Source organism: Coregonus lavaretus (genome assembly GCF_964263955.1).
Source record: "Coregonus lavaretus genome assembly, contig: HAP1_SCAFFOLD_1067, whole genome shotgun sequence".
In the NCBI taxonomy this organism is placed as follows: Eukaryota; Metazoa; Chordata; class Actinopteri; order Salmoniformes; family Salmonidae; genus Coregonus; species Coregonus lavaretus.
In genome coordinates, this window is record NW_028165065.1 from 106,517 (window position 1) to 133,996 (window position 27,480).

General features: G+C 42.7%; 1 protein-coding gene and 1 pseudogene across 2 annotated transcripts in view; one reads left to right on the forward strand and one right to left on the reverse strand.

Annotated features, from left to right (window-relative positions):
• The window catches only part of LOC311116320 (CDK5 regulatory subunit-associated protein 2-like), a gene marked incomplete at both ends in the record, with an annotated part of 36,375 nt that extends 35,823 nt beyond the window's left edge, over positions 1–552 (reverse strand). Inside the window, one exon of the mRNA XM_084191415.1 lies at positions 432–552. Within this exon, the coding sequence (XP_084047541.1) occupies positions 432–552 (121 nt within the window). The remainder of the gene's footprint in view (positions 1–431) is intronic.
• A 1,090-nt stretch (positions 553–1,642) lies between these two features.
• The window catches only part of LOC311116321 (transmembrane 6 superfamily member 2-like), a 28,210-nt pseudogene continuing 2,372 nt past the window's right edge, over positions 1,643–27,480 (forward strand). Inside the window, exons 1-2 of the transcript in view lie at positions 1,643–1,702; positions 26,887–26,979. The product of the transcript in view is annotated as a transmembrane 6 superfamily member 2-like (transcript). The remainder of the gene's footprint in view (positions 1,703–26,886; positions 26,980–27,480) is intronic.

Genomic DNA, 27,480 nt, shown 5'->3' on the forward strand with positions numbered 1-27,480 from the left:
TTACAATTACTGTTTAACCAGCAACCTAGTATGGGCTACTGTATTGTGTTTGAACAATACAATAATAACTTTAATATATCAACCATTAGAAGTGAAAGAGTCCAACATTAAAAACATATATCATATGAAAAATATCTGATACAATCTTGACACAAGCTGCAGCTCTGTACAATATGTGTCCTTTCAAATGTCTGTGGTTTGTGGTAATCACAAAGGGGGTTCAGTTCAGGCTAGAAATATTGTTTCGTTTATCAGCTGTGTCACATCAGTTTAAAGTCTTCTGAGAAAAGTCACATGGTTTCTCTGGTTCCTCTCTATTATTTTAATTTCTAGGTCCACTCCTAACTGGCTTCCACGTATGTCTCGATTCATGCGTCTTCCCAAAAACGATGCAGGTCTGGTACGGGGCGGGCGTGGCTCATTCAGGTTACCATCGGAGATGACCCAGATGGCAGGGGTGTGTTGGTTCCACTCCATGACCTGCACCTTGATGTTCTCTACTGTGCAAATCTCCTCCAGCTCTGGTTTGGTGTCTGGAAGCCAGTCAGCCATGAACCTAGCGTATCATTGTCCTCACAAATGTTCACCGTCACCTCTGGCTGCTCCCCGAACAGGACATCTGAGGGAGAGAGACGGGTAGTGGGGGAGGGAGGTGAGGCAGAACGATGGGGTCAGGTGTTAATAAATTGACAGGTGTTGCAGGTAAGCACTGTGAGGTGGATCGGAGGCAGGTTCCTGCCTTTCTAGGGAGTTTTTCCTAGCCACCGTGCTTCTATATCTGCATAGCTTGCTGTTTGGGGTTTTAGGCTCGGTTTCTGTATAGCACTAAAGAGGTACCAGCAGGTAACCAGTTAAGAGGTACCAGCAGGTGTCTTCATAATAGCAAAAGGCAGCTAGTCAGTGGTTCCTGCTCCACATGCAATTGCTTTGAGTTTGGAGTTATTAGTTAAACTATGACACCATCTGGATTGCATTTTCTAAGCAACACATATATTGTAAACTACCTTCATTAGATACACTTCGATTTCAAAACTATAAGTCCTACAAACACATGCTTAGTACTGTTAGACAGGTAAGAACCGTGGGATTATGATACAGCGTGACTATTACAGAGCCAGAGCAACAGCAGGCAAAGAAAAGAAAAACAAATATATATAGTCTACTGTATATATTGTTTGTCAAATTTTCCCCATGTTGGGGAATAAGATATTTGAAAGTCTAGGTTTGAAATAAAATATGTCACCAATTACCATTACAAAATGTTACTTAAAAAAAGTAATATCTTTTACCTAATTGTGGCGCTCTAAACATGCACAAATTCCCATAGGAACAGCCATTTTAAAACACCCTAGAGTCTATTAACGCACTGGTGCATCAATTTAAGTAACATAATTAAGAAATGCCATCAAAATCTGTCAGTTTAAACTAGAGGTATCTGTTTTTTTGCATGGGCTGTGTCTCAATCCGCCGCATCCGCTTATGTCGCCCTTCCGCATCTGTGGTGGAAAGTGTCAGAGCTACAGGCTCAGACCTGAACACAAACCCTGAAAATTGGTCTTCTCACAAAAACGTCTGTAGCATCTGAACGGGTTGGCCTATAAAACTAATCTGACCCCACTGTAGAAAGGTGACTCTCACGAACATGATGGTGTTCTCCGTTTTGCTCTATGCCTCCCACAAGTGTCACAAGACTCGTCTAAAGGTAACCCATGCAAATTAATGGAAGTATGGAGATAGTTTTGTGACAACAAAAATAAGGGGTTAAATATGTGTCAAAAAATATATATACAGTACCAGTCAAAAGTTTGGACACACCTACTCATTCAAGGGTTTTTCTTTATTTTTACTATTTTCTACATTGTAGAATAATAGTGAAGACATCAAAAATATGAAATAACACATGGAATCATGTAGTAACCAAAAACATGTTAAAGAAATCAAAATATGTTTTATATTTGAGATTCATCAAAGTAGCCACCCTTTGCCTTGATGACAGCTTTGCACACTCTCGGCATTCTCTCAACCAGCTTCATGAGGTAATTACCTGGAATGCATTTCAATTAACAGGTGTGCCTTCTTAAAAGTTAATTTGTGGAATTTATTTCCTTCTTAATGTGTTTGAGCCAATCAGTTGTATTGTGACAAGGTAGGGGTGGTATACAGAAGATTGCCCTATTTGGTAAAAGACCAAGTCCATATTATGGCAAGAACAGCTCAAATAAGCAAAGAGAAACGACAGTCCATCATTACTTTAAGACATGAAGGTCAGTCAGTCTGGAACATTTCAAGAAATTTGAAAGTTTCTTCAAGTGCAGTCGCAAAAACCATCAAGCGCTATGATGAAACTGGCTCTCATGAGGACCGCCACAGGAATGGTTACCAGCCTCAGAAATCGACAATTATCTGCACCACAGATTGCATCCCAAATAAATGCTTCTCAGAGTTCAAGTAACAGACACATCTCAACATCAACTGTTTAGAGGAGACTGCGTGAATCAGGCCTTCATGGTCGAATTGCTGCAAATAAACTACTACTAAAAGTCGCCAATAATAAGAAGAGACTTGCTTGGGCCAAGAAACACAAACAATGGACATTAGACTGGTGGAAATCTGTCCTTTGGTCTGATGAGTCCAAATTGGAGATTATTGGTTCCAACCGCTGTCTCTTTGTGAGACGCAGAGTAGGTGAACGGATGATCTCCGCATGTGTGGTTCCCATTGTGAAGCATGGAGGAGGAGATGTGATGGTGTGGGGGTGCTTTGCTGGTGACACTGTCAGTGATTTATTTAGAATTCAAGGCACACTTACCCAGCATGGCTACCACAGCATTCTGCAGCGATACGCCATCCCATCTGGTTTGCGCTTAGAGGGACTATCATTTGTTTTTCAACAGGACAATGACCCAAAACACACCTCCAGGCTGTGTAAGGGCTATTTGACCAAGAAGGAGAGTGATGGAGTGCTGCATCAGATGACCTGGCCTCCACAATCACCCTACCTCAAACCAATTGAGATGGTTTGGGATGAGTTGGACCGCAGAGTGAAGGAAAAGCAGCCAACAAGTGCTCAGCATATGTGGGAACTCCTTAAAGACTGTTGGAAAAGCATTCCTCATGAGGCTGGTTTAGAGAATGCCAAGAGTGTGCAAGCTGTCATCACATCATCACATACACGTGTTTAGCAGATGTTATAGCGGGTGTAGCGAAATGCTTGTGCTTCTAGCTCCGACAGTGCAGTAATATCTAACAATTTCACAACATATACCCAATACACACAAAAAAGTAAGGAATGGGATTTAAGAATATATACATATATGGACAAGCAATGACAGAGCGGCATGGACTAAGATACAGAATAATATTATAGAATAGAATGCAGTATATACAGTTGAAGTCTGAAGTTTACATACACTTAGGTTGGAGTCATTAAAACTTGTTTTTCAACCACTCCACAAATTTCTTGTTAACAAACTATAGTTTTGGCAAGTCGGTTAGGACATCTACTTTGTGCATGACACAAGTAATTTTTCCAACAATTGTTTACAGACAGATTATTTAATTTACAATTCACTGTATCACAATTCCAGTGGGTCAGACGATTACATACACTAAGTTGACGGTGCCTTTAAACAGCTTGGCAAATTCCAGAAAATGATGTCATGGCTTTAGAAGCTTCTGATAGGCTAATTGACATCATTTGAGTCAATTGGAGGTGTACCTGTGGATGTATTTCAAGGCCTACCTTCAAACTCAGTGCCTCCTTGCTTGACATAATGGGAAAATCAAAAGAAATCAGCCAAGACCTCAAAAATAAATTGTTCATCCTTGGGAGCAATTTCCAAACGCCTGAAGGTACCACGTTCATATGTACAAACAATAGTACGCAAGTATAAACACCATGGGACCACGCAGCCATCATACCGCTCAGGAAGGAGACGCGTTCTGTCTCCTAGAGATGAACGTACTTTGGTGCGAAAAGTGCAAATCAATCCCAGAACAACAGCAAAGGACCTTGTGAAGATGCTGAATGAAACAGGTACAAAAGTATCTATATCCACAGTAAAACGAGTCCTATATCGACATAACCTGAAAGGCCGCTCAGCAAGGAAGAAGCCACTGCTCCAAAACTGCCATAAAAAAGCCAATCTACGGTTTGCAACTGCACATGGGGACAAAGATCATACTTTTTGGAGAAATGTCCTTTGGTCTGATGAAACAAAAATAGAACTGTTTGGCCATAATGACCATCGTTATGTTTGGAGGAAAAAGGGAGTTTGCAAGCCAAAGAACACCATCCCAACCGTGAAGCACGGGGGTGGCAGCATCGAGCTGTGGGGGTGCTTTGCTGCAGGAGGCAAAACAGATGGCATCATGAGGAAGGAAAATGATTTGGATATATTGAAGCAACATCTCAAGACATCAGTCAGAAAGTTAAAGCTTGTTCACAAATGGGTCTTCCAAATGGACAATGACCCCAAGCATACTTCCAAAGTTGTGGCAAAATGGCTTAAGGACAACAAAGTCAAGGTATTGGAGTGGCCATCACAAAGCCCTGACCTCAATCCTATAGAAAATCTGTGGGCAGAACTGAAAAAGTGTGTGCGAGCAAGGAGGCCTACAAACCTAAGTCAGTTACACCAGCTCTGTCAGGAGGAATGGGCCAAAATTCACCCAACTTATTGTGGGAAGCTTGTGGAAGGCTACCCAAAACTTTTGACCCAAGTTAAACAATTGAAAGACAATGCTACCAAATACTAATTGAGTGTATGTAAACTTCTGACCCACTGGGAATGTGATGAAAGAAACAAAAGCTGAAATAAATAATTCTCTCTACTATTATTCTGACATTTCACATTCTTAAAATAAAGTGGTGATCCTAACTGACTTAAGACAGGGAATTTTTACTAGGATTAAATGTCAGGAATTGTGAAAAACTGAGTTTAAATGTATTTGGCTAAGGTGTATGTAAACTTCCGACTTCAACTGTACATATGAGATGAGTAGTGCAAGATATGTAAACATTATTAAAGTGACTAGTGTTCCATTTCTTAAAGTGGCCAGTGATTTCAATAGGCAGCAGCAGCCTCTAATAATGGCTATTTAACAGTCTGATGGCCTTGAGATAGAAGCTGTTTTTTATTTTCTCGGTCCCAGCTTTGATGCACCTGTACTGACCTCACCTTCTGGATGATAATGGGGTGAACAGGCAGTGGCTCGGGTGGTTGATGTCCTTGATGATCTTTTTGGCCTTCCTGTGACATCGAGTGCTGTATGTGTCTTGGAGGGCGGGTAGTTTGCCCTCAGTAATGCGTTCGGGAGACCGCACCACCCTCTGGAGAGCCCTGCGGTTGTGGGCGGTGCGGTTGCCGTACCAGGCGGTGATACAGCCCGACAGGATGCTCTCAATTGTGCATCTGTAAAAGTTTGTGAGGGTTTTAGGTGATAAGCCACATTTCTTCAGCCTCCTGAGGCTGAAGAGGCTCTGTTGCGCCTTCTTCACCACACTGTCTGCGTGGGTGGACCATCATCTGTCGATGACGGAATGTCTAGAATGGTCTCTGTATGAGAAGCAAATCTGTAATCCTGGAAGGAACCACAGTATACTGTTAAGGCCATCAGAATGGACCATGCTGACTTCTCTATTCGCGATAATGATGTGGATGGCGAACTGAACTGCCGAGAAGGGATGGATCCTCTCCAGAGTGGCGGAGGAGGGGTGGCCGTTGTGGAATGGAAGGAACTCCCAGGAGAGAGAATTGAAGAGGTGGAGGAGAGAGAGATGAAATGATGGTAGAGAGAGGTGTTGGAAGAGAGGGATGAAGTTTAAAAGGATGAGAAAAGGAAGAAAGGATTAAATAGAAACCTCATATTCGTTTTTTCGTCAACCTTGACAATTACAGGCAGCATCCAAGTCAACTCACTATAAGATTGTGATGAGGAAGTGGAGAGGAGGGCCACGTCAAATCAAATCAAATCAAATTTTATTGGTCACATGCGCCGAATACAACAGGTGCAGACATTACAGTGAAATGCTTACTTACAGCCCTTAACCAACAGTGCATTTATTTTTAACAAAAAAAGTAAAAATAAAACAACAACGAAAAAAGTGTTGAGAAAAAAAAGAGCAGAAGTCAAATAAAATAACAGTAGGGAGGCTATATATACAGGGGGGTACCGTTGCAGAGTCAATGTGCGGGGGCACCGGCTAGTTGAGGTAGTTGAGGTAATATGTACATGTGGGTAGAGTTAAAGTGACTATGCATAAATAATTAACAGAGTAGCAGCAGCGTAAAAAGGATGGGGTGGGGGGGCAGTGCAAATAGTCCGGGTAGCCATGATTAGCTGTTCAGGAGTCTTATGGCTTGGGGGTAAAAGCTGTTGAGAAGTCTTTTGGATCTAGACTTGGCACTCCGGTACCGCTTGCCGTGCGTTAGCAGAGAGAACAGTCTATGACTAGGGTGGCTGGAGTCTTTGACAATTTTGAGGGCCTTCCTCTGACACCGCCTGGTATAGAGGTCCTGGATGGCAGGAAGCTTGGCCCCAGTGATGTACTGGGCCGTACGCACTACCCTCTGTAGTGCCTTGCGGTCGGAGGCCAAGCAGTTGCCATACCAGGCGGTGATGCAACCAGTCAGGATGCTCTCGATGGTGCAGCTGTAGAATTTTTTGAGGATCTGAGGACCCATGCCAAATCTTTTCAGTCTCCTGAGGGGGAATAGGCTTTGTCGTGCCCTCTTCACGACTGTCTTGGTGTGTTTGGACCATGATAGTTCATTGGTGATGTGGACACCAAGGAACTTGAAGCTCTCAACCTATTCCACTACAGCCCCGTCGATGAGAATGGGGGCGTGCTCAGTCCTCTTTTTTTTCCTGTAGTCCACAATCATCTCCTTTGTCTTGGTCACGTTGAGGGAGAGGTTGTTGTCCTGGCACCACACGGCCAGGTCTCTGACCTCCTCCCTATAGGCTGTCTCATCGTTGTCGGTGATCAGGCCTACCACTGTTGTGTCGTCGGCAAACTTAATGATGGTGTTGGAGTCGTGCCTGGCCATGCAGTCATGGGTGAACAGAGAGTACAGGAGGGGACTGAGCACGCACCCCTGAGGGGCCCCCGTGTTGAGGATCAGTGTGGCAGATGTGTTGTTACCTACCCTTACCACCTGGGGGCGGCCCGTCAGGAAGTCCAGGATCCAGTTGCAGAGGGAGGTGTTTAGTCCCAGGATCCTTAGCTTAGTGATGAGCTTAGAGGACACTATGGTGTTAAATGCTGAGCTGTAGTCAATGAATAGCATTCTCACGTAGGTGTTCCTCTTGTCCAGGTGGGAAAGGGCAGTGTGGAGTGCAATAGAGATTGCATCATCTGTGGATCTGTTGGGGCGGTATGCAAATTGGAGTGGGTCTAGGGTTTCTGGGATAATGCTGTTGATGTGAGCCATGACCAGCCTTTCATGACAAGCTATAAAGGGATGATGGCAGTTGGTGACAGAGAGAGAGGTGGAACTCCAAGGAGAAAGAAGAATGAAGGAGAGATATGGAAGAAAGAAGAATGAACTGGGCACATACTGGTTGAATCAACGTTGTTTCAACGTCATTTGTCAATGTATTGTGACGTGGAATCAACGTGGAAAATACATTGGATTTGAAAAAAAGTCATCAACCAGTACTGTTTTCATCTCATTTCAACGGGCATTGTAAAAATTGGAAATAGGGTAAAACTTCAACTTAAATACACTATATGACCAAAAGTATGTGGACACCTGCTCGTCGAACATCTCATTCCAAAATCATTGGCATTAATATGGAGTTGGTCCCCCCTTTGCTGCTATAACAGCCTCCACTCTTCTGGGAAGGCTTTTTACTAGATGTTTGAACATTGTCTTCCTTCCATTCAGCCAAAAGAGCATTAGTGAGGTCTGGCACTGATGTTGGGCGATTAGGCTTGGCTCGCAGTTGGCGTTCCAATTCATCCCAAAGGTGTTCGATTGGGTTGAGGTCAGGGCTCTGTGCAGGCCAGTCTTCCACACCGATCTCGACAAACCAATTCTGTACGGACCTCGCTTTGTGCACGGGGGCATTGTCATGCTGAAACAGGAAAGGGCCTTCCCCAAACTGTTGCCACAAAGTTGGAAGCACAGAATCATCTAGAATGTCATCGTATGCTGTAGCGTTAAGATTTCCCTTCACTGGAACTAAGGGGCCTAACCTGAACCATGAAAAACAGCCCAGACCATTCTTCCTCCTCCACCAAACTTTACAGATGGCACTAATCATTTGGGCAGGTAGCGTTCTCCTGGTATCCGCCAAACCCAGATTTGTCCGTCGGACTGTCAGATGGTGAAGCGTGATTCATCAATCCAGAGAATGCGTTTCCACTGCTCCAGAGTCCAATGGCGCCGAGCTTTACACCACTCCAGCCGACGCTTGACATTACCCATGGTGATCTTAGGCTTGTGTGCGGCTGCTCGGCCATGGAAACCCATTTCATGAAGCTCCCGACGAACAGTTCTTGTGCTGACGTTGCTTCCAGAGGCAGTTTGGAACTCGGTAGTGAGTTGCAACCGAGGACAGACAATTTTTACGCGCTACGCACTTCAGCACTCGGCGGTCCTGTTCTGTGAGCTTGTGTTGCCTACCACTTTGCGGCTTTCCACTTCTCAATAACAGCACTTACATTTGACCGGGGCAGGTCTAGCAGGGCAGAATTTTGACGAACTGACTTGTTGGAAAGGTGGCATCCTATGACGGTGCCACGTTGAAAGTCACTGAGATCTTCAGTAAGGCCATTCTACTGCCAATATTTGTCTATAGAGATTGCATGGCTGTGTGCTCGATTTTATACGGGTGTGGCTGAAATAGCAAATTCCAATCATTTGAACGGGTGTCCACATATTTTTTGTATTTATAGGGTACATTGACTTAACCTGACTAACAGGTTGTTACATCAATCTAATTTCAACATAATCATCAGAACTATGTATATGTTGATACTGCGTTGAAAATTCCACTTAGAAGCATACAAAAACATTTTCATCCTATCCTCAATATACATGTATATCAAGTCTACCATCCAGATGCCTACCTCTCTGCAGAAGCGTGTATTCATGGATGCCAAGGGAAGCCAGGCTTCCCCAAATAATTGACATTAATATACAGTGGGGAAAACAAGTATTTAGTCAGCCACCAATTGTGCAAGTTCTCCCATTTTCATCATAGGTACACGTCAACTATGACAGACAAATTGAGAAAAGAAATTCCTGAAAATCACATTGTAGGATTTTTTATGAATTTATTTGCACATTATGGTGGAAAATAAGTATTTGGTCACCTACAAACAAGCAAGATTTCTGGCTCTCACAGACCTGTAACTTCTTCTTTAAGAGGCTCCTCTGTAATCCACTCGTTACCTGTATTAATGGCACCTGTTTGAACTTGTTATCAGTATAAAAGACACCTGTCCACAACCTCAAACAGTCACTCTCCAAACTCCACTATGGCCAAGACCAAAGAGCTGTCAAAGGACACCAGAAACAAAATTGTAGACCTGCACCAGGCTGGGAAGACTGAATCTGCAATAGGTAAGCAGCTTGGTTTGATGAAATCAACTGTGGGAGCAATTATTAGGAAATGGAAGACATACAAGACCACTGATAATCTCCCTCAATCTGGGGCTCCATGCAAGATCTCACCCCGTGGGGTCAAAATGATCACAAGAACGGTGAGCAAAAATCCCAGAACGACACGGGGGGACCTAGTGAATGACCTGCAGAGAGCTGGGACCAAAGTAACAAAGCCTACCATCAGTAACACACAACGCCGCCAGGGACACAAATCCTGCAGTGCCAGACGTGTCCCCCTGCTTAAGCCAGTACATGTCCAGGCCCATCTGAAGTTTGCTAGAGTGCATTTGGATGATCCAGAAGAGGATTGGGAGAATGTCATATGGTCAGATGAAACCAAAATATTTTGGTAAAAACTCAACTCGTCGTGTTTGGAGGACAAAGAATGCTGAGTTGCATCCAAAGAACACCATACCTACTGTGAAGCATGGGGGTGGAAACATCATGCTTTGGAGCTGTTTTTCTGCAAAGGGACCAGGACGACTGATCCGTGTAAAGGAAAGAATGAATGGGGCCATGTATCGTGAGATTTTGAGTGAAAACCTCCTTCCATCAGCAAGGGCATTGAAGATGAAATGTGGCTGGGTCTTTCAGCATGACAATGATCCCAAACACACCGCCCCAAACACACTTCGTAAGAAGCATTTCAAGGTCCTGGAGTGGCCTAGCCAGTCTCCAGATCTCAACCCCATAGAAAATCTTTGGAGGGAGTTGAAAGTCCGTGTTGCCCAGCGACAGCCCCAAAACATCACTGCTCTAGAGGAGATCTGCATGGAGGAATGGGCCAAAATACCAGCAACAGTGTGTGAAAACCTTGTGAAGACTTACAGAAAACGTTTGACCTGTGTCATTGCCAACAAAGGGTATATAACAAAGTATTGAGAAACTTTTGTTATTCACCAAATACTTATTTTCCACCATAATTTGCAAATAAATTCATAAAAAATCCTACAATGTGATTTTCTGGATTTCTTTTCCTCATTTTGTCTGTCATAGTTGACGTGTACCTATGATGAAAATGACAGGCCTCTCTCATCTTTTTAAGTGGGAGAACTTGCACAATTGGTGGCTGACTAAATACTTTTTTCCCCCACTGTATATAGAACAAGTATTTGATACACTGCCGATTTTGCAGGTTTTCCTACTTACAAAGCATGTAGAGGTCTGTAATTTGTATCATATGTACACTTCAACTGTGAGACACGGAATCTAAAACAAAAATCCAGAAAATCACATTGTATGATTTTTAAGTAATGAATTTGCATGACATAAGTATTTGATCACCTACCAACCAGTAAGAATTCCGGCTCTCACAGACCTGTATGTTTTTCTTTAAGAAGCCCTCCTGTTCTCCACTTATTACCTGTATTAACTGCACCTGTTTTAACTCGTTATCTGTATAAAAGACACCTGTCCACACACTCAATCAAACAGACTCCAACCTCTCCACAATGGCCAAGACCAGAGAGCTGTGTAAGGACATCAGGGATAAAATTGTAGACCTGCACAAGGCTGGGATGGGCTACAGGACAATAGGCAAGCAGCTTGGTGAGAAGGCAACAACTGTTGGCGCAATTATTAGAAAATGGAAGAAGTTCAAGATGAAGGTCAATCACCCTCAGTCTGGGGCTCCATGCAAGATCTCACCTCGTGGGGCATCAATGATCATGAGGAAGGTGAGGGATCAGCCCAGAACTACACGGCAGGACCTGGTCAATGACCTGAAGAGAGCTGGGACCACAGTCTCAAAGAAAACCATTAGTAACACACTACGCCGTCATGGATTAAAATCCTGCAGCGCACGCAAGGTCCCCCTGCTCAAGCCAGCGCATGTCCAGGCCCGTCTGAAGTTTGCCAATGACCATCTGGATGATCCAGAGGAGGAATGGGAGAAGGTCATGTGGTCTGATCAGACAAAAATAGAGCTTTTTGGTCTAAACTCCACTCGCCGTGTTTGGAGGAAGAAGAAGGATGAGTACAACCCCAAGAACACCATCCCAACCGTGAAGCATGGAGGTGGAAACATCATTCTTTGGGGATGCTTTTCTGCAAAGGGGACAGGACGACTGCACCGTATTGAGGGGAGGATGGATGGGGCCATGTATCGCGAGATCTTGGCCAACAACCTCCTTCCCTCAGTAAGAGCATTGAAGATGGGTCGTGGCTGGGTCTTCCAGCATGACAACGACCCAAAACACACAGCCAGGGCAACTAAGGAGTGGCTCCGTAAGAAGCATCTCAAGGTCCTGGAGTGGCCTAGCCAGTCTCCAGACCTGAACCCAATAGAAAATCTTTGGAGGGAGCTGAAGGTCCGTATTGCCCAGTGACAGCCCCGAAACCTGAAGGATCTGGAGAAGGTCTGTGTGGAGGAGTGGGCCAAAATCCCTGCTGCAGTGTGTGCAAACCTGGTCAAGACCTACAGGAAACGTATGATCTCTGTAATTGCAAATAAAGGTTTCTGTACCAAATGTTAAGTTCTGCTTTTCTGATGTATCAAATACTTATGTCATGCAATAAAATGCAAATTAATTACTTAAAAATCATACAATAATAATAATAATAATAATAATATGCCATTTAGCAGACGCTTTTATCCAAAGCGACTTACAGTCATGCGTGCATAATTATTATTTTTTTTGTGTATGGGTGGTCCCGGGGATCGAACCCACTACCTTGGCGTTACAAGCGCCGTGCTCTACCAGCTGAGCTACAGAGGACCATACAATGTGATTTTCTGGATTTTTGTTTTAGATTCCGTCTCTCTAGTTGAAGTGTACCTATGATAAGAATTACAGACCTCTACATGCTTTGTAAGTAGGAAAACCGGCAAAATCGGTAGTGTATCAAATACTTGTTCTCCCCACTGTATATATATAATTTTTATTTAGTCTCTCTGAGTTTCATAATTTTCCTTCAGTTCACAAGAGGCTGAATGTATCTCACAGGAGAAAGCATCCGAGCGAGCGAAACAGTGCCCCTCTGTCTCTCTACGTGTAGGCCATCTATCTGATGCTGTCTGGTCCAAACGAGTATGACATTGTTGCCGCCCGTAGCATTGAAGGCAAGGGAAGCTAGCAAGCATTTGGCCTTCCTTGATTAAAACAAGTATGAAAACTTAGCCAATCAGCATTGAGCTAAACTGAGCGAAGTCAACTGTGAATGGACCTGGCGCAGGACCTCAGACTGGGGCGAAGGTTCACCTTCCAACAGGACAACGACCCTAAGCACAGAATGGGAGAAACTCCCCAAATACAGGTGTGCCAAGCTTGTAGTGTCATACCCAAGAAGACTCGAGGCTGTATTAGCTGCCAAAGGTGCTTCAACAAAATAAAACCAAAATGTTTGTACCTTTGCCACATACCACAAGGTGGCAATAAGAACATTCTTAGTAGGCATAGGTTGCAGTAATCCATTCTCCCTGCCTCACTCCACTTTGTCGATAGTTGGAATAGTTGATGCTCATCAATTTAACAACTATTTCAAACAAGAATGAAATGAATTGACTCTGAGTACCGTAGTATGAATGTATTTTACCATAACACACTCTACACATATTCTATTTACTCATTGCGTAAAACTGTATGTAAATGGCATATATTATAGGCTATATCCTAGGTAAGCATGAAACGTGGTGATGCCTTCAAATTATGTAGGCAACGCCAAGCACATTTATCTTAAAAAATTACAAACAGTCCCTTTATAAGTCAGAATGTTGAGTTTGAGACAAAATATCCACAGGAAAGTGTTATTAACCCGACTTCAAAATGCGGGTTTCTGTGTGTGGGAATCAAGATTAGTTTACTCGTGACCAAAGGCACATGGACATGTAAGTACATGCACACAGCACATGGATGTAACCAAAGATTGTCTATTTTATTGACAAGATAGTCAAGTGACCGCTCTAACAATGGAAATGGAAATACAAATACAAAAATGGAGGAGGAGGCGCGATCAGGTGGGACCATTCTAGCCAATGAGAGGGCAGATAAGAGTGTGAACAACCGACCATAGAGCTAGATAGAGGACTCATCTTTGTATCTGTGGCTTTATAGCATTAGTAACAGCATGGGCAGCCCCATTGAGGCTATCTCCATTTTAATGTAGTCAATTTTCTTCTTCTTCATTGGTTGATTGCTCCCAACTCATAGGAATCACCTCCCTTGACTACTTTAAAATGATGGAAGTCCATGCTCAATGGCAATGTCCATGCTAAAACAGGTTATATCCATGATGAGTCGTCTATCTATCTCTATGACAACAGGCACAACAACAATTTAAAGTAATTTTTTCAAAGTAACCGAAGTCTGCAGGTATTTACATGGTTTTGCGTGTGCCAGGTGATATACATTTTAATTGCAGTACTGGCACTCTAAAAAGTTGGGTAAACAATACTTTCCTGTGGATATTTTGTCTAAAATTTCGATAGAGTAAGTTCAAATGTAATTTCATTCAACATGATGGCTTGTAAGGAAAACTTCGACGATTTTGGATTGCTATCTTTCAGACTGTATATCAAGTATTCCTATTATAAGTCTGCTTTATTAGGCAATGTCCTAGGCTGCTCTGAGAATAATCCAATCGTTAAGTTTGAGAACTTTGAAACAAAGCAGTGAACAGCTGACGTCGAGGTTCATTAAAAGCTGTGTGTGTAACTCATAGAGATAGGGCACTCATCTTTGTATCTCTGCCATTATAGCGTCTGTGACAGCATGGACAGCACCCTTGAGGCTATCTCCATTTTAAAGTAATTCATTTTCTTCTTCAAGATTGGCTGATCCCTCCTGATTACACGGTTTGACATGACTCCAACAAGGTCACTAGGAGGGATCAGCCAATGAAGTTGAAGTCCCACCCAGTTGACTACATTACAATGGTGGAAGCCCTCAATGGTGCTGCCCATGCTAATACAGCCTTTTAGCCACTATAGAGGCCTCTATCATTCTCTATGGTGTAGGCTAACTCCACTGATAGTAGTGATCACATTACCATTAATGGAGAGAAGGAGCAGACAGTGCAATCCTCCGCTGTAACTCGGTATATATCCTTTTCAGTGTACAGTTCAGATTTTTCATTTTGGATGAGGTGTTGCATGAATACGGATATTTAAAATTGTATTTAATCAATGCAATGGTAGAAAGAATTAGCTGCCGGTGGGAATATGCATTTTCCTACTGTCTCTTGTGGCTCCTGGGATTCTCTACACTATGAACAAGGTCGGAAAATAGTAATTTGACTTCATATGGGTCGTTCCACCAATTCGGTGCCTTTTGAGAAGCATAACTTTCACAAAATTTCACAAAATGACATAATGAGCACATGTTCAACTTCAAAAAACACGTTTCTCAAGAGGTTAAATAAAAGAATTACTATAATAAGTACTTATTACGTGCAAAATAAAGTAACAGGGTTGACTGTAACAGGGGGAATGGGAGTTGTTGTGTGCAACAGGAAGTGGCAATTGAATGCTTCAAAATGTTGTATTTATTTGTATCTATGGTAACAGGGTTGATGTGTTATGCTCGACCCCGCTTAGTTTTCACCAGAAAATTGCCAAAAAGCAGCTCACCTGCTTTTACACTATGATTTTTAGATGTTCAATATTTCTTTTGAATTAAAAAAAGGAATAGTTTCACCATATTAAAACGAGAGTTCAGTTCAGTTCACGTAACAGGGCTGAGCTTGAAATGAGGGACAGAAACAAATGAATGACCAATCACATGAAATAAATAATCATCTTCAGAAATGACTAGGGTTTACAATGATAGTGAAAACTTGGAGACATTTTGTGGGTTAAAATATTCCTAGAAGTCATAGAGGATGCACTGAGGGACATGTCAAAATACAGAATTTTGGTACTTTAGCAAGTCTTTATTCATATTAAAAATCTGATTGATTGAATTCTCCATGTGGTCTATATTAAGGGCACTTCATTTAATATAACAGGCTTTGAAAATTCAATATTGGTGCACAATCTTGACTTAAAATATCAAAGGGACTCAAACGGCACTCATTTGGTGGAACGACCCATCTCACTATTTTATGTTGCGTAATCATGACACGGTTTAACCTGTTAACCTGGTCTACACATTCTTAGAGGGCAGCTTCTGTTAGGTCATCATTCTTCAGTGGCTTATTCATTCATTCATTCATTCATTCATTCATTCATTCATTTAGATCAGTGTTAAATGGAGAGGAAGTGCCTCCTGCTACTTTTCAACTGTAACACCAGTGTTACACTTAAGTGATAATTCCCGAGAAGCCAGTGTTTGGAGGATATATTGGCACGGGTGTTGATGGCAAACCGTGCCAATATATCCTCCAAACACAGGCTTCAAGGGTATTATCACTTTTATACAACAGGTTACCAACATATTCAAATAGTGATTTACATATTTTAATTAAAAACTTTATTTTTATTAATTTATTCATACTGAACAAAACTATAAACACAACATGTAAAGTGTTGGTCCCATGTTTCACGAGCTGAAATGAAAGATTCCAGAAATGTTCCATATGGACAAAAAGGGTATTTCTCTCAAATGTTGTGCACATATTTGTTTACATCCCTGTTAATGAGCATTTCTCCTTTGCCAAGATAATCCATCCCCCTGACATGTGTGGCATATCAAGAAGATGATTAAACAACATGATCATTACACAGGTGGACCTTGTGCTGGGGACAATAGAAGGCCACTCTAAAATGTGCAGTTTTGTCACACAACCCAATGCCACAGATGTCTTAAGTTTTGAGGGAGCTCGCAATTGGCATGCTGACTGCAGGAATGTCCACCAGAGCTGTTGCCAGAGAATTAAAGGTTCATTTCTCTACCATAAGCTACCTCCAATGTCGTTTTAGAGAATTTGGCGGTACGTCCAACTGGCCTCACAACATGTAACCACGCCAGCCCAGGACCTCTACATCCGGCTTCTTCATCTGCGGGATCGTCTGAGACCAGTAACCCGGATAGCTGATGAAACAGAGGAATATTTCTATCTGTAATAAAGCCCTTTTGTGGGCCCACCCATGACCTGCCCAGTCATGTGAAATTCATAGATTAGGGCCTAATTAATTTATTTCACTTGACTGATTTCCTTATATGAACTGTAACTCAGTAAAATCGTTGAAAGTGTTGCATGTTGCATTTTAACATCATAGACTTAGCCGGTGGTAACTTGTGGAATAGACATTGGCTGGAATGCGGTTTTAACCAATCAGCATTCAGGATTAGACCCACCCTTTGCATTATAGTTTATACACCCTGGTGTTATATTAGGGCATTTTTCCTATTTTGTTGCCTTACAACCTGGAATTAAAATAGATTTTTTGGGGGTTTGTATCATTTGATTTACACAACATGCCTACCACTTTGAAAATGCAAAATATGTTTTATTGTGAAACAAACATGAGCGTGCATAACTATTCACCCCCCCAAAGTCAATACTTTGTAGAGCCACCTTTTGCAGCAATTACAGCTGCAAGTCTCTTGGGGTATGTTTCTATAAGCTTGGCACATCTAGCCACTGGGATTTTTGCCCATTCTTCAAGGCAAATCTGCTCCAGCTCCTTCAAGTTGGATGGGTTCCGCTGGTGTACAGCAATCTTTAAGTCATACCAAAGATTCTCAATTGGATTGAGGTCTGGGCTTTGACTAGGCCATTCCAAGACATTTAAATGTTTCCCCTTAAACCACTCTAGTGTTTCTTTAGCAGTATGCTTAGGGTCATTGTCCTGCTGGAAGGTGAACCTCCGTCCCAGTCTCAAATCTCTGGAAGATTGAAACAGGTTTCCCTCAAGAATTTCCCTGTATTTAGCGCCATCCATCATTCTTTCAATTCTGACCAGTTTCCCAGTCCATGCCAATGAAAAACATCACCACAGCATGATGCTGCCACCGACATGCTTCACTGTGGGGATGGTTTTCTCTGGGTGATTTCCATATGTTTGGGGCGTCTCCCACATGCCTTTTGGCGAACACCAAACGTGTTTGCTTATTTTTTTCTTTAAGCAATGGCTTTCTTCTGGCCACTCTTCCGTAAAGCCCAACTCTGTGGAGTGTACAGATTAAAGTGGTCCTATGGACAGATACTCCAATCTCTGCTGTGGAGCTTTGCAGCTCCTTCAGGTTTATCTTTGGTCTCTTTGTTGCCTCTCTGATTAATGCCCTCCTTGCCTGGTTTGTGAGTTTTGGTGGGCGGCCCTCTCATGGCAGGTTTGTTGTGGTGCCATATTCTTTCAATTTTTTAATAATGGATTTAATGGTGCTCCGTGGGATGTTCAAAGTTTCAGATATTTTTTTATAACCCAACCCTGATCTGTACTTCTCCACAACTTTGTCCCTGACCTGTTTGGAGAGCTCCTTGGTCTTCATGGTGCCGCTTGCTTGGTGGTGCCCCTTGCTTAGTGGTGTTGCAGACTCTGGGGCCTTTCAGAACAGGTGTATATATACTGAGATATTGTGCCAGATCATGTGACACTTAGATTGCACACAGGTGGACTTTATTTAACTAATGATGTGACTTCTGAAGGTAATTGGTTGCACCAGATCTTATTTAGGACTATTTTGTGTATGTCCATTACATGAAATCCAAATAAAAATCCATTTAAATTACAGGTTGTAATGCAACAAAATAGGAAAGACGCCAAGGGGGATGAATACTTTTGCAAGGCACTGTAAATGAAGCCCGAAAACTCCCATCAACCTTGCCTTGGCCCCAAGTCAGAGCAGATCCAATGAGGCCATGGTCCAGTGAGTCCCAGGAGCCTTGTCCTCGATATTCTCGCACTGCAGCCCTGGGAAAACATTGACCCCCTGTTTTATGGTATGTAGTAGTCAGAGACCGTAAAGGTAGTAGTACGAGACTTGAAGAGAATGAGTAAGTGAAACTGAATTAGAGCCATCTCTCTCTATCGCTCTCTCTCCCTCTCTCTCAGTGTTTGTTGTGTTTTCTTTCACCTGTCTGGTGGGCCCAACGCTCTGGAATAGGATGGTTACATCTCTGGATACACCTGAAGAAGTTTAGTTTGACTAGTCTAGTCCTTTTCTAGTCCTTTCTAATTAACTAGTGCTTTGGATTAGACTATAAAACAAGGCATTGACTCTCAGTGATCTGTCTGTGTTATTGCGTAATTGCTGATTGATTGACATGTTATTGGCGAGAACACATATACTGATAAGCAATACAGTGCTTTCGGAAAGTACTCAGACCCCTTGACTTTTTCCACTTTTTTTTGTTACGTAACAGCCTTATTCTAAAATTGATGAAATTGTTTTTTTCCCCGTCATAAATCTACACAGAATACCCAATAATGACAAAGCAAAAACAGGTTTTTAGAAAAGTTTGCAAATTTATAAAACATGAATTACTGAAAAATTACATTTACATACACTACCGGTCAAAAGTTTTAGAACAACTACTCATTCAAGGATTTTCTTTATTTTTAATATTTTCTACATTGTAGAATAATAGTGAAGACATCAAAACTAGGAAATAACACATATGGAATAATGTAGTAACCAAAGCAGTGTTAAACAGATAACACAATATATTTTATATTTGAGATTCCTCAAATAGCCACCCTTTGCCTTGATGACAGCTTTGCACACTCTTGGCACTCTTGGTGTTCTAAAATTTTTGACCGGTAGTGTAGGTATTGAGACCCTTTACTCAGTACTTTGTTGATGCACCTTTGGCAGCGATTACAGCCTTGAGTCTTCTTGGGTATGATGCTACAAGCTTGGCACACATGTATTTGGGGAGTTTCTCCCATTCTTCTCTGCAGATCCTCTCAAGCTCTGTCAGGTTGGATGGGAGCGTCGCTGCACAACTATTTTCAGGTCTCTCCAGAGATGTTTGATCTGGTTCGAGTCCGGGCTCTGGCTAGGCCACTCAAGGACATTCAGAGACTTGTCCGGAAGCCAGTCCTGCGTTGTCTTGGCTGTGTGCTTAGGGTCGTTGACCTGTTGGAAGGTGAACCTTTGCCCCAGTCTGAGGTCCTGAGCGCTCTGGAGCAAGTTTTCATCAAGGATCTCTCTGTACTTTGCTCCTTTCATCTTTCCCTCAATCCTGACTAGTCTCCCAGTGCCTGCCGCTGAAAAACATCCCCACAGCATGATGCTGCCACCACCATGCTTCACCGTAGGGATGGTGCCAGGTTTCCTCCAGACGTGACGCTTGGTATTCAGGCCAAAGAGTTCAATTTTGGTTTGATCAGACCAGAGATTCTTGTTTCTCATGGTCTTAGAGTCTTTAGGTGCCTTTTGGCAAACTCCAAGCGGGCTGTCATGTGCCTTTCACTGTAGAGTGGCTTCAGTCTGGCCACTCTACCATAAAGGCCTGATTGTTGGAGTGATGCAGAGATGGTTGTCCTTCTGGAAGGTTCTCCCATCTCCACAGAGGAACTCTGGAGCTCTGTCAGAGTGACCATCGGGTTGGCCACTGTGTTCTTGGGGACCTTCAATGCTGCAGACATTTTTTGGTACCCTTCCCTAGATCAGTGCCTCGACACAATCTTGTCTCGGAGCTCTACGGACAATTCCTTCGACCTCATGGCTTGGTTTTTGCTCTGACATGCACTGTCAACTGTGGGATCTTAAATAGCCTGGTGCACCTTTTCAAATCATGTCCAATCAATTGAATTTACCACAGGTGGACTCCAATCAAGTTGTAGAAACTTCTAAAGGATGATCAATGGAAACAGGATGCACCTGAGCTCAATTTCGAGTCTCATAGCAAAGGGTCTGAATACTTATGTAAATAAGGTACATTTCTTTCAAATAAAATAAAATTAGCAAACATTTCTAAAAACCTGTTTTCGCTTGGTCATTATGGGGTATTGTGTGTAGATTCAAATAATTTAATCAATTTTAGAATAAGGCTGAAACGTAACAAAATGTGGAAAAGGTCAAGGGGTCTGAATACTTTCCGAATGCACTGTATATCAGCTATTAAACAGTATATGATCTGATGATCTATCAGGGGGAGCCCCACCTGAGTGCAGCTTACGCTGTAATGATGAATTACTGGGCGTACTTCACTCCCTCCTCCTCTTCATCATCATTGCATGTTCAGAGGGTAAGTGGTACTTACAGTGTTTCTACAGTATACCGATAGTGGCAATGAGATTGTTGGCAAGATGGTTAAATCTATTTCCTGCCCATACAGGAAGTCCTATCAAAGCATGGCTCTGTTCTGTGCTGGGTCTTCCATTGCCCATCAGATCGTCTTCATCCCAGGAGTGGTGATTGGTGAGTGTGTTTCAAAGAAATTGGCATTACTGTTACGCTCTGTTATATTCTGGCATGACCAAACTGTAGCAAAATGTTGTGCAACAGAAAAGGTTTCGCAATGGAAACGAGAGTTTCTATTGGACAAATTCAGGTAGGTCCCTCCCTGTTTCATTCCGTTTCCTTGTTTGGTTCCTAGAGAATACAAATACCTGAAACTTAGCTAGTGTTTTGCTTTATTTGGAGAAATAAATGTTTTGTCGTTTCTTTATGTAAATGCATTTTTGTTGACATTATGGAGGCCTATTTCTACCACTGCTAACATCACTACCTTTATTTTGTGAATAAAACCACATATTTACATCTTATCCTTTGCCTCCTGCCTGCCGGACGCACATACATGTACCACAAGGTGGCAATAGTAGACCTACTTATTATTGGTTGTTTCTGTATTCCATTCTGTCTGTCTGACTCCACTTTGCTGATAGTTCTATAGTTGCCGCTTTGATAGAAAAAATTCATCAGTTTGACAACTATTTAAACCATGAATGTAATTAATTTATTCGCATTGCGTAAATCTCTGGGTGCGTTCCTATGCTTAGACGTTGCTGACGCCTGACAGATCGTACAACTCCTAGATAGGTATTTTAAGTATCATCTAACCACATCATGTTATAGCAATTTGTCAGTAGATGACACAGTCGATGACGTGGCACTCAACTATTGTTTGTTGCGTTACCTCGCCTTAGCTGTGGAACGCTCCCTATATATAGCCTAGGCTACTCTGAGAATAATCCAATCATGAAGTTTGTGAAGTTTTTTTATTTTATATTTGTACTTTTTTAAATTAACAAACAACAAACATCAACAAGTGAAAGAGGAATATTCACATACAAAAAATATACATACAAACTTTTTACATTGCCAGGGATCCTACACAAACAAATCATATTGATTAATAGTACTACAGGTTTTAACTGCCATTTAGTTTTTACTTTTAGTTAAACTAGTGCCAAAAGTGTAGCGGGTGATTTGGACGGAGTCAGGCGCAGGAGGGTAAATCACAGAATAAATGGTTTATTCTGCAATACAGCGGCACGCAGCAATGAGTAAAACACCACAATGCGGTAATAACGGCGCACTGGAGAAAACAAAGCACACGGGTGAAAATCCCGGCGATACAAATATAGTAACCTCCACAATAAACAATCACACACAAAGACATGGGGGGCAGAGGGAATACTTATACAGGTACTGATGAGGGGATATGAACCAGGTGTGTGTAATAAACAAGACAAAACAAATGGAATGATGAGATGAGGAGCGACAGTGGCTAGAAGGCCGGTGACGACGAACGCCGAAGCCTGCCCGAACAAGGAGAGGAGGCAGCTTCGGAGGAAGTTGTGATAAAAAGTTAGGTTTTGAATCAGACCATTTTATTTTGTGAATATAAAATTGACCTATAATTATAAGCTTTTGGATTAAATATACTACTGGAGGAAAACCAAACTTCCGGAGGACCTATCATACTTTCACTCCCTCCTCTCTACCTTCTCGTCCTCTTTATCCACTGCTAAAGCAACTTTCTATCACTCTAAATTTCAAGCTTCTGCCTCTAACCCTTGGAAACTATTTTCCACCTTCTCCTCCCTCCTTAATCCTTCACCCTCTCCCTCTCCCTCCTCCCTCTCTGCGGACGACTTTGTCAATCAATTTGAAAAGAAGGTTGACAACATCTGCTCCTCATTCACTCAGCCTATTGAGTCCACTGGTCCCACTCACACAGAACTACCCTACGCCTTGACCTCTTTCTCCCCTCTCTCTCCAGATAAAATCCTGCGACTAGTGAGATCCGCCCAACAACCTGCCCGTTCGACTCCATCAATAGAAATGGTGCTGGAGGGAATAGCGGCCGTTTTACAGGCTCCTGACCAATTGTGCTATTTTGTGTGTTTTTTTGCACAGATCTAAACTTTTTTGTACATAATGTTTCTGCTATATTTTCCTATGACTGAAAAGAGCTTCTGGACATCAGAACAGCGATCACTAACCTCAATTTGAATGAGGATTTCCACTTTGATGAGACAAATGACATACTGCTCATCCCGGACCAGGCCCAAATCCCCGACACTCGAAGAAGGAAGAGGCGGTTTTATAGAGGCTGGTGTGCGGGATACCTGACGAGACTACGATGGCGAGTGGATAAACCGCCTCTACCCTCTGTTCTATTGGCAAACGTGCAATCACTGGAGGATAAACTGGACCAGCTCCGTTCGAGACTATCCTGTCAATGTGATCTGAAGAACTGTGATATCCTATGTTTCTCAGAGCTGGTTTTTCTATACATCGGCAGGACAGAACGGCAGCGTAGGGCAAACTCAGGGGGGTTGTGTTTCTTTGTTAGAACAGCTGGTGTGCAATCTCTAATATTGACAAAGTCTCGAGGTTCTGCTCGCCTGAGTTAGAACACCTCATGATAAGCTGTAAATCATACTATTTGTAGAGAGAGTTTTCATCTATATTTTTCGCAGCTGTCTACTTACCACCACAAACCGATACTGGCACTAACACCTCACTCAATGAGCTGTAAAGGACCATAAGAAAACAAGAAAATGCTCATCCAGAAGCGGCGCTCCTAGTAGCCAATGATTTTAATGCAGGAAAACTGAATTTGTCGTACTTATTTTTTTATTTCAAATTATTTTACCCCTTTTTCTCCCCAATTGGTAGTTACAGTTTTGTCCCATCGCTGCAACTCCCGTACGGACTCGGGAGAGGCAAAGGTTGAGAGCCATGCATCCTCCGAAACACAACCCTGCCAAGCCGCACTGCTTCTTGACACACTGCTCGCTTAACCCGGAAGCCAGCCGCACCAATGTGTTGGAAGAAACACCATACAGCTGGCGACCGAAGTCAGCGTGCATGCGCCCGGCCCGCCACAAGGAGTCGCTAGAGCGTGATGGAACAAGGACATCCCAGCCGGCCAAACCCTCCCCTAACCAGGACGACACTGGGCCCTCATGGGTCTCCCGGTCACGGCCGGCTTCAACACAGCCTGGGATCGAACCAGCATGTCACCTGTGCAACTAGAGGTGAAAAAACTCAAGATCACCTTCACCTTCACGCATACAAAGCTCTCCCTCGCCCTCCATTTGGCAAATCTGACCATAACTAGATCCTCCTGAATCTTGCTTACAAGCAAAAACTCAAACAGGAAGTACCAGTGACGCGCTCAATGCGGAAGTGGTCCAATGAAGTGGATGCTAAGCTACATGACTGTTTCGCCAGCACAAACTGGAATATGTTCCAGGATTCATCCGATGGCATTGAGGAGTTTACCACATCAGTCACTGGCTTCATTAATAAGTGCATCGACGACGTCTTCCCCACAGTGACTGTACGCACATATTCCAACCAGAAGCTATGGATTACAGGCAACATCCGCACTGAGCTAAAGGCTAGAGCTGCCGCTTTCAAGGAGCGGGACACTAATCCGGACACTTATAAGAAATTCCGCTATGCCCTCTGACGAACCATCAAACAGGCAAAGACTCAATACAGGACTAAGATAAAAAACCTACTACACCGGCTCCAATGCTTGTCAGATGTGGCAGGAGTTGCAAACTATGACGGATTACAAAGGGAAACCCAGCTGAGAGCTGCCCAGTGATGCATGCCTACCAGACGAGCTAAATGCCTTCTATGCTCGCTTCGAGGCAAGCAACACTGAACCATGCGTTAGAGCACCAGCTTTTCCGGATGACTGTATGATCACACTCTCCATAGCCGATGTGAGTAAGACCTTTAAACAGGTTAACATTCACAAGATTTGCAACTTGTCTGTTTACACTAGCCTTGGATGTGGTGTGGCCAAAGCCACATCCCTGCTTCATGTGTGAGTGCAGCTATTAGTATGCCGTAAATACCATAGTACATAGACAAACAAAAAAAGGAAAGCAATTCAAACTATACAGGAGCATCTAAACCATATTGCACATAGTATTTTCACAGTGAACACCACTCTCTGCACCTGGTAGCTGGACTTACTGACAGGCCGCCCTCAGGCGTTGAGGGTAGGCATCAACACATCCGCCACGCTGACCCTCAACACGGAGGTCCAAACATAGTCGTGAAGAGGGCACGACAACGCCTCTTCCCCCTCAGGAGGCTGAAAAGATTTGGCATGGGCAAATCCTCAAAAATGTCCTAAGCTGTACCATTGAGAGCATCTTGACTGGCTGCATCACCGCTTGGTATGGCAACTGCTTGGCATCAGACTGTAAGGCGCTACAGAGGGTAGTGTGTACGGCCCAGTACATCACCTGTTTACCAGGCGGTGTCAGAGGAATGCCCTAAAAATTGTCAAAGACTCCAGCCACCCTAGGCACAGACTACCGCACGGCAAGCGGTACCGTAGCGCCAAGTCTGGGACGAAAAGGCTCCTGAACAGCTTCTACCCCCAAGCCATAAGACTGCTGAACAGTTAATCAAATGGCTACCCGGACTATTTGCATTGACCCCATTTTTTTTGTTGCACGGACTCTATGCACACTCGCTGGGCTCTACCCACACACTCACACATACCACAATGACACTCCAACAAACACACACACACACACACACACACACACACACACACACACAGTACATTGATGCCACACACACACTACATGGACACACTGTGACACTCTGGCTCCATGGACTTTGATTATTGAGCCAGGGTTGTTCATTTTCATTGTTTGGGTGTATTTCTATGTTGGGTATTCTAGTTGTTCATTTCTATGTTTGGTGATTGTTCTTGATTAGTCATATGACTCCCAATCGGAGGTAACGAGTGTCAGCTGTCGGCTCGTTATCTCTGATTGGGAGCCATATTTAAACTGTGTGGTTTCTCCTTGGTTTGTGGGTTTTTGTTCCAGGTTCAGTCATAGTCACTGTAGGACTTCACTATCGGCATTTGTTTGTTGTTTTCGTGGTTGCTTTTATTTAAATAAAGTCATCATGTTCACTCAACGCGCTGCGTATTGGTCCGCTTCCTCAGACGATCGTGACACACACACACAAACACACACACACTGCATCACCACATTGACGCCACACACACTCTCACATATAGAAACTCTTTCACACTCTTCACATACGCTGCTGCTACTCTATTATCTATCCTGATTGCCTAGTCTCTTCTACCCCTACCTACATGTACATATTACCTCAACTACCTGTTTGGCTAACAGAGCAAAAAATTAATGTATATTTGGCTAACAGAGCAAAAATGCTGTCTACTGGTATTAAGGTAATTATTCCAGGGACATGTAGTCTGGGAGAGCCGTTGTCTTTACACTTTTACCACTCAAAGGGGGGTATGTGGTGTAGATGTCTCCCACACTACCTCCGGAGAGATTTGAATCTAGATCCGTCTCTTTACACTGCACAAGTATCTCTCATGGATCTAGTTTGTGTCATCAAAGTAGTGTAGTGTAGTTTGCCTCATCTTTACTACTTTGCATAATGACACCCTTTTACCGTGACACACATCCCGTAAATGCCCTAATCATTCAAATGTATTTTCTGTTCAAGTAGGTTACACATTCTAACAGAGTAGCTTCTTTAAGGTCCACTATACTCTTAAGTGGTCATTAATCTGTCTAGTTCTGGAAGCAAATCTTTAAATTAATGCTTTTAAGTGCTATCCTCTGGGGATCTAATGTAAATGTTGTCAATTTCCATTCCATTCAACTCAATTTCCTTCATGTCCTCTGAAAGATGAAACACTATGGTCTTCACATGTTAACTGTGTGTCTCTCTCTTCCACAGTGCTAGGAGCCAAAGTACTGTCGTCTGTCATCACAGTGTGACAAAAGGAAAATGTTGACGCCTTGTTTTATTGTATGCAGTAGTAGTACACACACACTTAAGTTGTCTAAAGAGAGAATGTTAAAAGTAGACTGAGTGAGAACAAAAGGAATCTCTCTCTCTCTCTCTCTCTCTCTCTCTCTCTCTCTCTCTCTCTCTCTCTCTCTCTCTCTTTCTCTCGCTCTGTGTTTGTTGTGTTTTCTTTCACCTGTCTGGTGGGCCTGACCAACGCCCTGGAACAGGATGGCTACATCTCTGGATACATGGGCTTCTACCTTAAAAGGGTTAGTTAGCTAGCAACAGTGGTGTAAAGTACTTAAGTAAAAATACTTTTTTGGGGTATCTGTACTTTACTTTACTATTTATATTTTTGACTACTTTTACTTTTAGGACTCACTAAACACAAATGCTTTGTTTGTAAATTATGTCTAAGTGTTGGAGTGTGCCCCTGGATAACCGTAAATAAAAAAACAAGAACATTGTGCCGTCTGGTTTGCTTAATATAGGGAATTTGAAATGATTTATACTTTTACTTTTAATACTTAAGTATATTTTAGCAATTACATTTACTTTTGATACTTAAGTATATTTAAAACCAAATACTTTTAGACTTTTACTCAAGTAGTATTTTACTGGGTGACTTTCACTTTTACTTGAGTAATTTTCTATTAAGGTATCTTTACTTTTACTCAAGTATGACAATTTTGGGTACTTTTTCCACCACTGGCTAGCAAGTCCTTTTCTTTTACTAGTCCAATCCATTAGGATATTAGACTAATAAGATC